The sequence below is a fragment of the Leptosomus discolor genome, unplaced genomic scaffold (genome assembly GCF_034619465.1).
Source record: "Leptosomus discolor isolate bLepDis1 unplaced genomic scaffold, bLepDis1.hap2 HAP2_SCAFFOLD_28, whole genome shotgun sequence".
Lineage (NCBI taxonomy): Eukaryota > Metazoa > Chordata > Aves > Leptosomiformes > Leptosomidae > Leptosomus > Leptosomus discolor.
In genome coordinates, this window is record NW_028237857.1 from 4,773,414 (window position 1) to 4,785,411 (window position 11,998).

General features: G+C 49.9%; 1 protein-coding gene across 1 annotated transcript; it reads right to left on the bottom strand.

Annotated features, from left to right (window-relative positions):
* Positions 1-601: 601 nt before the first annotated feature.
* Positions 602-1,558, bottom strand: LOC147412599 (olfactory receptor 14J1-like). Its single transcript, XM_086481195.1, has one exon. It carries the CDS (start codon positions 1,556-1,558, stop codon positions 602-604), a length of 957 nt encoding a protein of 318 aa, XP_086337321.1.
* Between the last annotated feature and the right edge of the window lie 10,440 nt (positions 1,559-11,998).

An 11,998-nucleotide genomic window follows, 5' to 3' on the forward strand; every position in this document is an offset into this window, starting at 1 on the left:
CCTGCACACTCACACTCTTTAGCTCTTCACTGGTGTTTTCATCTGTGGGACGCTTTCTTGGGCACGTTCTTGAGAGCAACTTCGGAGGAAGACCTGCCCTGAGGAGATCCCCTTTCATGATGGAACCGCTCTTACAGAGGGCAGCTGTATTGCAGAGATGCCTGTTGCCTGTCCCTGCCTGCGGTCACAGGACTACTATGCAGCAGGACAATGACCAAGCTGCCAGAGTGATCGGGCCCTACTGCACACGAGGACTCAGAGGGAGAGTGTGGAAGCGGAAAGAGAAGAGTTCTGGGAGACCAAGAGCTCTGTAGCAGTGCTGTTATGTGGGAACTCTCTTCCCCTCCACCTCTGCACAGAGGAATTATCTGTGCAGCTCAAACAGTCTTGGAGGAAGGAGATCAGAAAAATATTAAAAGTCTCTGTAGGGCCCTTTATTTTATTTAAGCACACAGAGAGCAGAGCTCCGAGTTTACACAGCCACTCAGCTGGAAAGAAATTCAGACAGTGAATTAGAAAGGGAATGGCAAGTAAAACACCGTCAAAACCAGCAAAAAGTACAGATGACAGGCTGGGCCCGTGCTGAGTTACATGGGAACTGCTATGCAAAAGAAGATGGGCAGTTTCTTGCTTCTGAATACCAGCCAGTCATCAGCTTGCACACTGCATCCTTGAGCTCCTGGTTCTTCACACTGTAGATGAGGGGGTTCGCTGCAGGAGGCACCACCGAGTACAGAACTGCTGTCACCAGGTTCAGGGATGGGGAGGAGATGGAGGGGGGCTTCAGGTAGGCAAACATGGCAGTGCTGACAAACAGGGAGACTACGGCCAGGTGAGGGAGGCAGGTGGAAAAGGCTTTGTGGCGTCCCTGCTCCGAGGGGATCCTCAGCATGGCCCTGAAGATCTGCACGTAGGAGAAAAGAATGAAAATAAAACAACTAAAGACTAAACAGGAACTAATCGCAAGAAGCCCAGCCTCCCTGAGGTAGGAGTGTGAGCAGGAGAGCTTGAGGATCTGGGGAACTTCACAGAAGAACTGGTCAAGGCCACTGTCCTGGCAGAGGGGCAGTGAAAATGTATTGGCCGTGTGCAGCAGAGCAGTGAGAAACCCACTGCCCCAGGCAGCTGCTGCCATGTGGACACAAGCTCTGCTGCCCAGGAGGGTCCCGTAGTGCAGGGGTTTGCAGATGGCAACGTAGCGGTCGTAGGCCATGATGATGAGAAGACAATATTCTGCTGTGATCAGGAAGGCAAACAGAAACACCTGAGCAGCACATCCTGCGTAGGAGATGGCCCTGGTATTCCAAAGGGAATTGGCCATGGCTTTGGGGAGAGTGGTGGAGAGGGAGCCCAGATCAAGAACAGAGAGGTTAAGGAGGAAGAAGTACATGGGGCTGTGCAGGCGGTGGTCGCAGGCTACGGCGGTGATGATGAGTCCGTTGCCCAGGAGGGCAGCCAGGTAGATGCCCAGGAAGAGCCCGAAGGTCAAGAGCTGCAGCTCCCGTGTGTCTGCAAATGCCATGAGGAGGAACTCTGTGATGGAGCTGCTGTTGCACATTTTCTTCCCCTGGGCATGGAGAAGTCTCTGTGGAAGAGAAGACAGTGAGAAGTCAGGCAGACTCAAAAATACCTGTTCAGGTGCTCTTAGAGACCCACCAAACTGCCTCTTCCCTTTCAGGAAGACATTGGGCATGTCCTTTTTGGACACTCTGACTGGTGCTGGCTGAAGGTCTATCAGGGAGCTGTGAGCTCCACAGAGGGAGCCGTGAGCTCTGCAGGATCCAGTCCTGCCCTACAGCAATAGGGAAATAGGAACAGGGAGTGATCTCAGACTAAATCCACTCGTGGCACGAACGAGCTTTTCAGCATTGTCACTCCCAATTCGCCTGCCTACAGAGTAGAGCGGAGCGGCTTTTTGTTTCTTTGTTCTATTCCAGTTTGCCCACCGCAGCTGAGGAGAGTTTTGAAGGCAGAGATCCCCAGCATTTCTGCTGCACTCCAAGTGAAACCTTGTGGGTCCTAAGAGACAAAGGGACTGCCCCTTAGCGCAGGGTGGGGACAGCCGGTCTGTCCATCACTGCTGCTCTCAGCTGCCCTGTGCTGGCATCTCTTTGGTTGGAGGATGATCACGCCCAGACATTCCCCCGAGAAGAAACTGGACACTGCTGACAGCAGAGGAGTCAGATTGACAAATGCACCTCTCCCACCCCCTCCCCCAGTCTCCTCGTACCTGAGGAGGGTCTCAGCTCTGCTCTCCCAGCCAGGGACACACAGGGCTCATTGCAGCTGCCCACACGCAGACCTCCAGCAGGATTCTCATGGCCTTGGCACTGGCACGTCTTCTCCAAGGGGCTCCTGGAAAACACAGAGATGCCATGGGAGAGCTCTGCCCTTGTGGAGGTCAGCCTGCATCCCAGCAGGATCCTCCAGGGAAACAGTGAAAAGTCCTACAGGTGGGACATCCTGAAGCAGGGTCGGCTTACTCCCAGCCCCACATGCTGTTGTCCCCAGAGCCCCAGATATTAGGGGATTTAGGTGCTTTTCCTTCATGGATACGCCTGCAGGAGAGGACATGCAGCATCAGTGTCTGAGCTGCATGTGAATCCTCACCCCCTCACCATAGAGAGAAAAAGGGGAAGAAGAAGGGCAACTGAGGCAAGAGGAGAACATGCCAAAGTTCTCCTGCCAGGAGAGTCAGGATGGGGAGACATAGACACTCGAGCATTTCTCCTCTTTGGTGGTTGGGCTGCTGGGAGGACAACGCAGGGCCATTTCCCTATGATATTAAGGGGTGGGGGGCTGTACTGTGTAGCAGAAGAGATCAGGGAGTTGCTCCAGGAAGGCACCTGCACTGCAGGGGATGGCAGGGAGTTACTGGAATCCCCCCTCCCAGGACCTTTCAAGCAGCAGCTCCCTCTCCCTCCTTGCCCATGTCTCTGCTGCCTAGAGCTATCCCTGCCGGGGCTGTTTCTTTGTCCTCAGGTGTCCTCCCTTTCAGTGCTCAGAGCACCCTGCTGTGTGCTCAGCTCTGACTTGCAGGCAGCTTCTGCAGCAGGACACTGCCCGGCAGGATATCTGTGCGGGCAAGGGCTAAGGAGTAACGCAGACACATGCCAACGAGATCTGGGCTCTCCATGTCTTCTCCACAAGGGAGAAAGAAATTCCCATCTCCTCCTGTCCACCCAGTCAACCATGAGGAGAACACTGAAAGCACAGACTCCTTGGCTTTCAGGTAAATGCTTCCTCAACGCTTGTCTGCAAATGGACACGCTGCAAATTTGCCGGGGGTGATCTGGAGCTGGGACCAGACCTGACCCACGCAGCACCCTCCCGATGGCAGAAGAACCCTGCCATGCCCTGCAAGGGTCACTCCTTCCATCCACAGCTTCTCCCCACAGTGCCATGGGGAAGTCCCCAGGCGGGCTGAGTGCTGACCATGGCAGGCAGCAGAGTCCCTGCCCCAGCACACAGCCCACTGCAACACAGGGACCCTGCTTGGGGGAAGAGCTCTGGGCACTCCTGGCTGCACACCCTGCTATGTACCCCTGAAGCCATGCCCGGGACAAGGAGCCATCATGTCCTGTCCCTTTGGTGATGCGGTAGGGGTGCCCTGCTCTGGAGCACATCCTTCTCAGCCCTGAAGGATCCTTGAGACCCTTCCTCACAGGTCATACGTGGGCTATGCCAGCGTTAGGACACTGTTCCAGGAAGCCTCGCTGCATTACAGCGCACCCAGAGAGACACGTTGTGCCCTGTCCCTCTGACGGGGCAGCAGGGAGGGCCTGCTCTTGCAAGATGTCTTGCTCTACACTGGAGAAAATGGGAGAGTTGTACTTACAGATCCCATAGGCTATAGGTTGTGCCAGCTTTTGAAGATTCCTCCAGCAACTGCAGATTCAATGCCCTGCAGCCAGAGACTTACTGGGTCAAAGGCTGCAAAGATTTATCCTCGAGTGAGTTTTCAGCATCCTCCCACCCCATGCTGCCTTTAACCTCTCTCTGCCTGGCTCCTCTCCCGTCGCTGCCTGCAGGCAGCACCCCCAGCCCTTCTCCTGGGCAGAGCTGTCTCTCTGCAGTGCTGCCTGCCTGCCAGCAGCACCCTCCATCCCAGGAGCACAGCTCAGCAGCAGGGGAGCAGCCCAAGGCAGCCCTTTCTCTGCCCCCTCTGGGCTCCCTCCAGGTGTCCCTGGGGCTCCAGGGCAATCTACTGTAAAACAGGCTGAAGTCAGCACTGAGGTTCTCTCTCTCATCCTGGGAGTGGTACTTCTGCTATTGGGAAAAGAGCTGGGCAGGAGAATCACCTTTCCTTTCCCTGTCATTAGGCAGCACACCCAGAAGGTGACAGGCAAGGCTCTAATTTCTCCCAGCAGGGGGACGTCTTCAATTCAGTGAACAGAGGCATTTCGGCCTCTGTTGGCAGTCATAGGCCAAGGCAGACATCCAGCTGATTTTTGTCTGTGCCTTGTCTCTGCCCTGAAGCAAACACGGGGTCTTGCAAACAAGATTTCCTTATAGCAAGGGTGAGCCTGCCCGGTTCCCCAGATGTGTCGTTTCAGCCCAAACGTGCAGCAATACTCTCAGCCAGGGCACAGACAGGACAAGCCGGACCTCTTCTTGTTGGAGAAGGAGCTGTGGCCCTGGGGGATGAAACGGCCGAGGCACGGTGGCAGACCTCAGCACAACTGCTGTTCCAGGACACCATCCTCCAGGCACAGCGACAGCCCAGACTGGAAGTCACTCTGAGCTCAAAAGGCAATTCGAGGGCCCCACGGTGCCTGTTTACTCCTGTAAATGTCAGGGACAATTCAAGAAGGAAGAGACAATGTGTGGCCACTGCTGAATGGGAGAGCAGGTGCAGCTTGAGCTGAGATTCTCCGTCCTCTTTGCCTCAGCCTTCCCCAGCAAGGTCTCACAGGCCTCTGTGACTCGAGGCAGGACCAGGGAGAAGAAGAACCAGTGGCAAATGGAGATGAAGTCAGAGGTCACTCGAGCAAACACAACCTTTTCCCAGTCTATGGGACAGGAGGTGCGACACCCAAGGGAGCTGAGAGAGCAGGCTGGTGTCACCGTGAGACCACTCTCCATCATCTTGGAGAGGTCACAGAGGTGGAAAGAACTCCCTTCTTACTGGCAGCACCCAGATGTTCAATGCAGCTTTCAAAAATGGCCAGTGGGTGAGCAGGGCAACTATGGCTGTGCCCTAGAGTGTGTCCACTCAGATCCCACCTCTGTGTTTGTTGGACACAGGGGAGTGCAGGAGAGATGAGTGTAGGTGTAGCACAGAGTGCATTAAAGGAAGGAAGAAGACCTAAAATATCGGGGGTGTCAAGCTGAAGTGAAATAGGTTGTGTTTGTATTTCCAGGCAGCAGAAGGAGAAGGATGTGAAATAGAGAAGTCACACCTGTCTGGGAACTGGAAATCTTGGGTGAAAATGGGCATTAGCAAGGTGTTGGGAGAAATGGGATGCGTTGTGGGGAGTTCACAGGCATTGGCGAATGCTCAGCAAACCACAGCTTGGTGTTGGAAGCAAGGTAACGGGCACGGGCATGGGACAGTGTAGCTGTGGTGGGGATGGCCATGGGCCTTTTGGGGCTTTGACATCCCAACAGAACTGAGACCCTTTCTCTCTCAGCTCTGGCTTCTGTCTCTTCCAATGAGACCCACTGGAGGACACAAGGTCCTTACAGCTCCAGCGCTTCGTTGTCTCCTCACCCATCCTCCATGGAGCTGGGAGGGGTCCTATTGCTGACCTGAACCTGGCTTCACACACTGCCACACCACATTGGTGTTAAGCCTGGTTGTTTTCAGCTATGGAGCTTAGTCTTTGAGGACTGTTTGATCTTACACCCTCTGTCTGTAGTGTACATTGTGAGAGAAGAATATTTTTACCAGTTAAGATATAGGGAACTTGATCATGTGTTTGTGTCAGGGAAGAACAGTTCGTGTGGCCTTTGGTGTCTGGAAGATATAGATATACAGACATATGTAAATAACAGGAACTTGGACAAACACCCAAGTAAAGCATGAGACCAAGAGACACAAAAATACATTCAAAGGACAACTGAGCATGTGTGCTGATTGGCGTTAAAGGAAGGACAACGTGAGGAAGACTATGGACGACCACCAGAGGGAGAAGAGATGCTACCATAATTTAACTGTGTATGTTCCAAAATAATTAGCATACAGTAATGAGTTCCAGGAAAGTCCTGATTATTATAATTAGTTCTGAGAGATGTAATGAATAGGCACGAGTTAAACTGCCCTTAAGCTGCTTTGTGAGACCGCTCCGGTGGAACATTCGTGGCGGAGAGATCCCCAGTGCTGCCCAGTGCTGCAACAAAGAATGCCTGCTTCATGACACCCTGTTGTTACTGAGCGTTCATCTCGGAACCCTCACCCGGCCCTAGCTGTCCTCCCACCTCAGTGAGGAGCGTTAGAAAGCAGGGGGGTTTGGAAGCTCTGGATTTTGTTTCCTTGTCAGAAAATCCTGTTCTAGCTTGAGTGACCAAAACTGGAGACTCTTCCATAGATGGGGTCTGCATGCTTGGCTGCATTGAGGTCAAAGGCCTGCCCAATGCTACACCTCCTGGGGTTGCCACTATTAAAGGGACCTTAGATTATCTGCATGATTCTCTCTTTATAGTTTTAGCGGTAATAAATAGCGTTTTAATAGATAGCTCACAGAGTCTGAGTGCCTTTGCTAGTGGAATTATAATGAACCGTTGCCTCCTGGAAAAAAAACACTCTTTCAGCACCCTTGGATGGAGCCCCTCCAGTCCCATGGCCTGAGAAGAGTGTAGTTTGCTCAAGTAACCCCTGGCTTAATCCCCATCCACCGCTGGCTGCTCTCCTCCAGAGTCCTGCCTCAAAGCTCAAAGGCCTAGGAGAACTTGCTGGTGGCAACTGAGGCAAAGAGGACACAGAGTATTTCAGATTGTCCTGGTTTGGGCTAAACCTGAATTAATTCTGTTTTAGTGCTTTAACTTTTCAGTTAAGTCTCCTCTAACTAATGGCACTTTCTGAAACAGCAGCATGTTTTTCCACACAGTGACTGCTCCCAGCAGTGGTAACCCCTGATGTTTATAGTTCATAGCAAGGAATGGGATGCAGAGAGGCCCTTGCTTATACTTGTCCTTACAGCGACCAAGGTCACTGCTAAATCTTGTACTGCGTGTTGGGGTGCCGGGAGTGAAAAGGGTCGCACCTACAGGGAGGAGCGAACCGGACAGGTGACCCAAACCTGACCAACAGAGTATTCCATCCCATAGACGTCATATTCAGTATAAAGCTGAGAGATCACGAGGGTCAATCTCTCTACTTCGATGGCCGACATCTGAGGAGGACTCTGTGTGTTCTTCTGTCGTCGACCCCGACCCATGCATCCCTGAATCCAATGCCTGAGTCCAGCTCCTGCATCCCGTCCCTGTCTGTTGCCGAGTTCAGCCTGGGACTGCCCCAGTGCCAGCCCTGCAGAGCCGGTGGTGACGTATCTTCATCAGGGTCGGGGGAGTTGGGTTCGATAGTGGTTTTGTACATACTTGTACATATTTTATATATTTCATTATTTCCTTATTCTTATTATTATCTTTTCTTTTATTGTTATTGTCTCATTAAAGCTGTTTCAGTTTTCTTTTCCAAATCATAAAGTCTCACTCCCTTGTTCTCTCTCCTTTTCCCTTTTGGGAGGTGTCCTAGGTTACAGTGTAAAATGTGCCCAAAAAAGTATTCTATTACCATCTTCAGGAGCTGTTGAGACCAGGTGGGGCGGTGCTCCCTGCCTCCCCCCTCTGGACTATCTCCTGTTCATGGGCACAACAATGCCTTATCGCCTGACCCATCGGTAACTCGCTCCTGGGCTATCTCCTGTTAATGGCCCATCAAGGAACTGCCTCACGACTCCCCATCCCATTGTGAGATGCTCCGCCCCGGGGGGGGAAGGAGCCAAGCAGTCCATGCTAAATAAAAACTGAGATCTCGAACACCCTAGCAGCCTTCTTCCACTGGATTCCAGAGGAGTTTTTCCCCCCCACTGGAGTTCCAGAGGACAAGAGCTACCTACCTACCACTGGACCTTCGGAGGAAGACCAGACCCTTTTACCTGATTGCTGCTTCCACAGAACTACATCCATCACTTCAGGAGGACTGCAGCCAGCATCTTATCGGACTGCTACTGCCACCCTAACAGGGGGTCAGGTTGTATTCCTGACTCTGTCAGTGTAAACCAGTGGGTTGTGGTTTTTTCCCTGCCTTGTGTTATATATATATATATATATATATATATATATATATATATATGTAAAGAACTGTTATTCCTATTCCCCATATCTTTGCCTGAAGGCCCGTTAATTTCAAAATTATAATAATTTGGAGGGAAGGGGGTTGCATTTTCCATTGCAAGGGAGGCTCCTGCCTTCCTCCGCAGACACCTGTCTTTCAAACCAAGACAACGATACCAAAGTATTCCAAACACTTGAGCAACATAACCCCTTGCCTAAGGACCTCACAGCTTAAAGAGTATCTGTTACACAAAGCTACACAAAACAGTAACCAGCCTCCAAATTGGAGCTTTCCCTTTGGGTGGAACAGGGTGAGCGCTGAAAGGGCTGATCTGGTGATATCCAACTGATAACGCATTTCAAAAGGAAAAACCTGACTTTCCTAGGTTAATTCAGCTTATGCCCTCAAATAAAGTCACGCAACTGAATTTCTCATTACGACAAAGCTTGGCATAAGGCATAATGTTTCCTAACAGTATCCATACGAGCAGAAGTTGCTTTCACTTGGATGTTTACACAGCTTGCACAAGTTTGCAAACATGGCTGTGAAAAGATAGTCGAAAAAACAGCGGTTATCTCCTCCCTTAGGTGTGCTCCTGGGCCCTTTCAGACCACTCTGAACTACTGGGGACCAGCCTCTTTGCCTTGCCAAGCTCTTCCAAGCCCGTGTATGGGATCGGCTCCCAGAAGCGAGGAACTGTTCTGCAGAGGAAAGAGGTGGTTGGCAGTGCACATGCTTGCCTGTCGAGTGGGCACAGCAGCGCCACAGCATTGCTGTACGTACCGCTGCTGCTACGCAACAACTGCTGAGAGAGAACAGCAAGAGCTCCCGGTTACCCGTGTGGGAACACAGGAACCATGAAACAAGGACCTGCACAGTGGCAATGAACTTACTGAGAGCAGGAAGATGCCTGTGTGCACACACCTGAAGCTTGGCAAGACAGGTCCTGAAGGTGTGTACATCAAATTCCAAATCTGTTCATTTTAATGTCTTACCCTGCCTAAAATAGCTCTGTAATCTTCCTGCAGTACCTGATATTTATTTAGTACCACGTACACAATATATCACTGTTCAATGAAAAGCTTCTGGGCACTATAAACAGATAACTGTCCACCAGAATAAGGCCATTTTTAATTCCACTTAGCCAGTTCTCTTTAATTCTCCAAGCGTTCTCAAAAAGGCCTCCATCGCAAGCAGCTGTAGATCATCAGCATAATCCATAGTCCTACACATTTTGCACGGAAAAAATGTTAGCCTAGAGCATGAAATGTTTAGTGCAAATGCAAGTTAATCATCTGATGATACCAGAACACCTGAATGTAGTGATATTGCTTGTTTCCCTGAGCATCATTTCTTAATAGTGCATTAAATGGGTAAGAAAAGAAACTCTTCTTTTATTTTCAGCCCTGATTCACCCAAGTTTCATCACTCCTCAAATATTCACAAAACCAGAAAAAGAAATTAAGCAAAACATTAAAGCAAAGTCTTCAATAAGGAGAGAAGTGTACAGCCAGCTTCTTGTGGCTAGAGAGAGGGCAGTCAGAGCAAGGCGAGTGAACACGACCATCAGAAAAGCAAGAGCTGAGCAGCCCAGGAACCACAAAGCAGAGCAAAAAGGGAACTAATCAATTAATCAACTAATCAAACTGCTAACACCACTACTAAATGAGCCTTTTACTACAATGTAGGTACATCCCAGATGTTCTCTCGCTGGTTTTGAAATCTGAGATAACAAGCAATAAAACAGTTATGGTTATGATCCACAAGACAATGTTGAGCAAATCAATTCCGTTACTGTATTTCATTAACATCCCTGCATTTGGGGGATTTAAAAGGGAAAGCACAGCCAAGACAAGTAAGTAGGCATGAAATTCTAAGATTGAGAGAGGGTTGCTTTTCATTAATCTCAATGTCATTTAAAAGAAAATGACTAAAGCCATTAATTGTAAGGTATTTCCAGTGTCATACCTCTGTTGGTGCATGTCAACTCTTCACACCAGTGCAAAATGCTCACACTGGGAAAAGAATGACAGAGATGTAGTGCAATAATGGTGATTTTGGCCTCAAATATCAGGTAACTCATTTCTATCTCAATATTCTTTCGTTAGTTCACTGAATGGGAAATACAGTGGCCTCAGTAGACTTTGAGCACAGAACATATGCAAAGACACCGTTTCTATGAGGCAATGTGCCTACAAAGTGGGAGATGGAAGGGAATCAAGCTTGCCCACCAATCCTGTCAATGTCATTTCAAATAAACGAGAGCAAGCAAATTTCAGCGCAGCGAAGCAACTCAGAAAACACAGCAACAATGAAATCCACAATGAAGCATCTTTAAGTAAAATGAAAACGGTAATGTTTCTATTTGCTTTATTTAAAAAAAAAGCATCAAAAATGTTTGTTTTCATTTAGCAACTATTTCTGCTTCTTCAGCTCGAATTACTAGCTCGCAGTTACTACTTTATCCAGTGAAGTACAAGGCTGACCTCTAGTGACTGCAATATGCAGATTGAGTGGGATTAACGCCGTAACTTCGCCCCACCCTCCCCCACCTTTTGACCAATGAAATATTTGAATCCTGATGATTCCTGCTTGCAAGATAAGGTGGGACAGACAAAAATCATGTAAGAAGGTTGGATTCATACCATAAAGAGAAGTTGATCATTGGAGTTTACTAAAGGGGTTCTCACCAAGAACAAACTCAAGCCAGTCCAATTTGGTTTTCTTTGGTACCGTGGAAGCCACATGGTTTGCTAGAGGAAAGAAAACAAACAAACCCCCTGCATCTTACAGGGCTGCATGGAATGCTGAAGACAGGCAAACTGCTCTAGGTAAGACAGAGACAGTAAAAGACAACAACAACAACCACCCAAACAAAAAGCCAACCAAACAAAAAACCCCAAACATACACACACACAAAACCCATAAATAAACCCCACCAACCTGCAAGTGGGATTCGCTCTTTCTTAGGATCGGAAAGGAAACACACAAATTTAAACACCAAAAATGGAGATTGGAGGAACTGCATTTTCAAAGGGAGTGTACGTTCAATTTGAGGTTGAAGCAACGGGGGAAAAGGAATCCCTCTCTTCACAAATTGTAACTATGTATTGCAAAAGCGAACATTTGGCACCCCGCAGTTACAGGTTAGGGCCAAGAAGGTTAAAGCACTATTGGATGAGTCATTTTTTCAGGTGCCCTGCAGATTACCGAGGAAATGGGTCCCCAACGCTGATCCTCTTAACGATCCTCCTCAGGCCATGGAATACACTTGCAAGGCTGAAAAGCCCCCCTGGGAAGGGAAAGAGAATCACCTCCACCACGCTGTCAGGTCACACAGCTTTCTAGCTCGCTGCATGGTAGTTGGGGAAGCAGCCTTTCACACCTCCAAATTATATTCTATGTTCATCTCGGGCACACAGACATGGAAAGTTACACGGTATGATTATTCCATTAGCATGTTGCAAATTCTTGAAATCCAGGCAGTGTGGCACGGGGCCGAGTGTCCCCACAGGGACTTAGTGCTGCATTTCTTACCCTGCACGGCCGCTCCCACCAGAAAATGCCCCCAAAGCAGCCACAGCCCCTCTACAGCTCCCCGCAGGGTGTCTGACCCCTCTGCCCGCACCGCGGTGCCTGCCTGGCTTGCCCGGCCCGGCCCAGCTGCTCTCCCAGACCCAGCCTTAGCCTTGGCCCCGCCGCCGCCCCACTGAGGCGCAC

Bases quoted from the DNA above. Each gene is read 5' to 3' on its own strand.
- LOC147412599 (XM_086481195.1), bottom strand. From the start codon at position 1,558: ATGTGCAACAGCAGCTCCATCACAGAGTTCCTCCTCATGGCATTTGCA.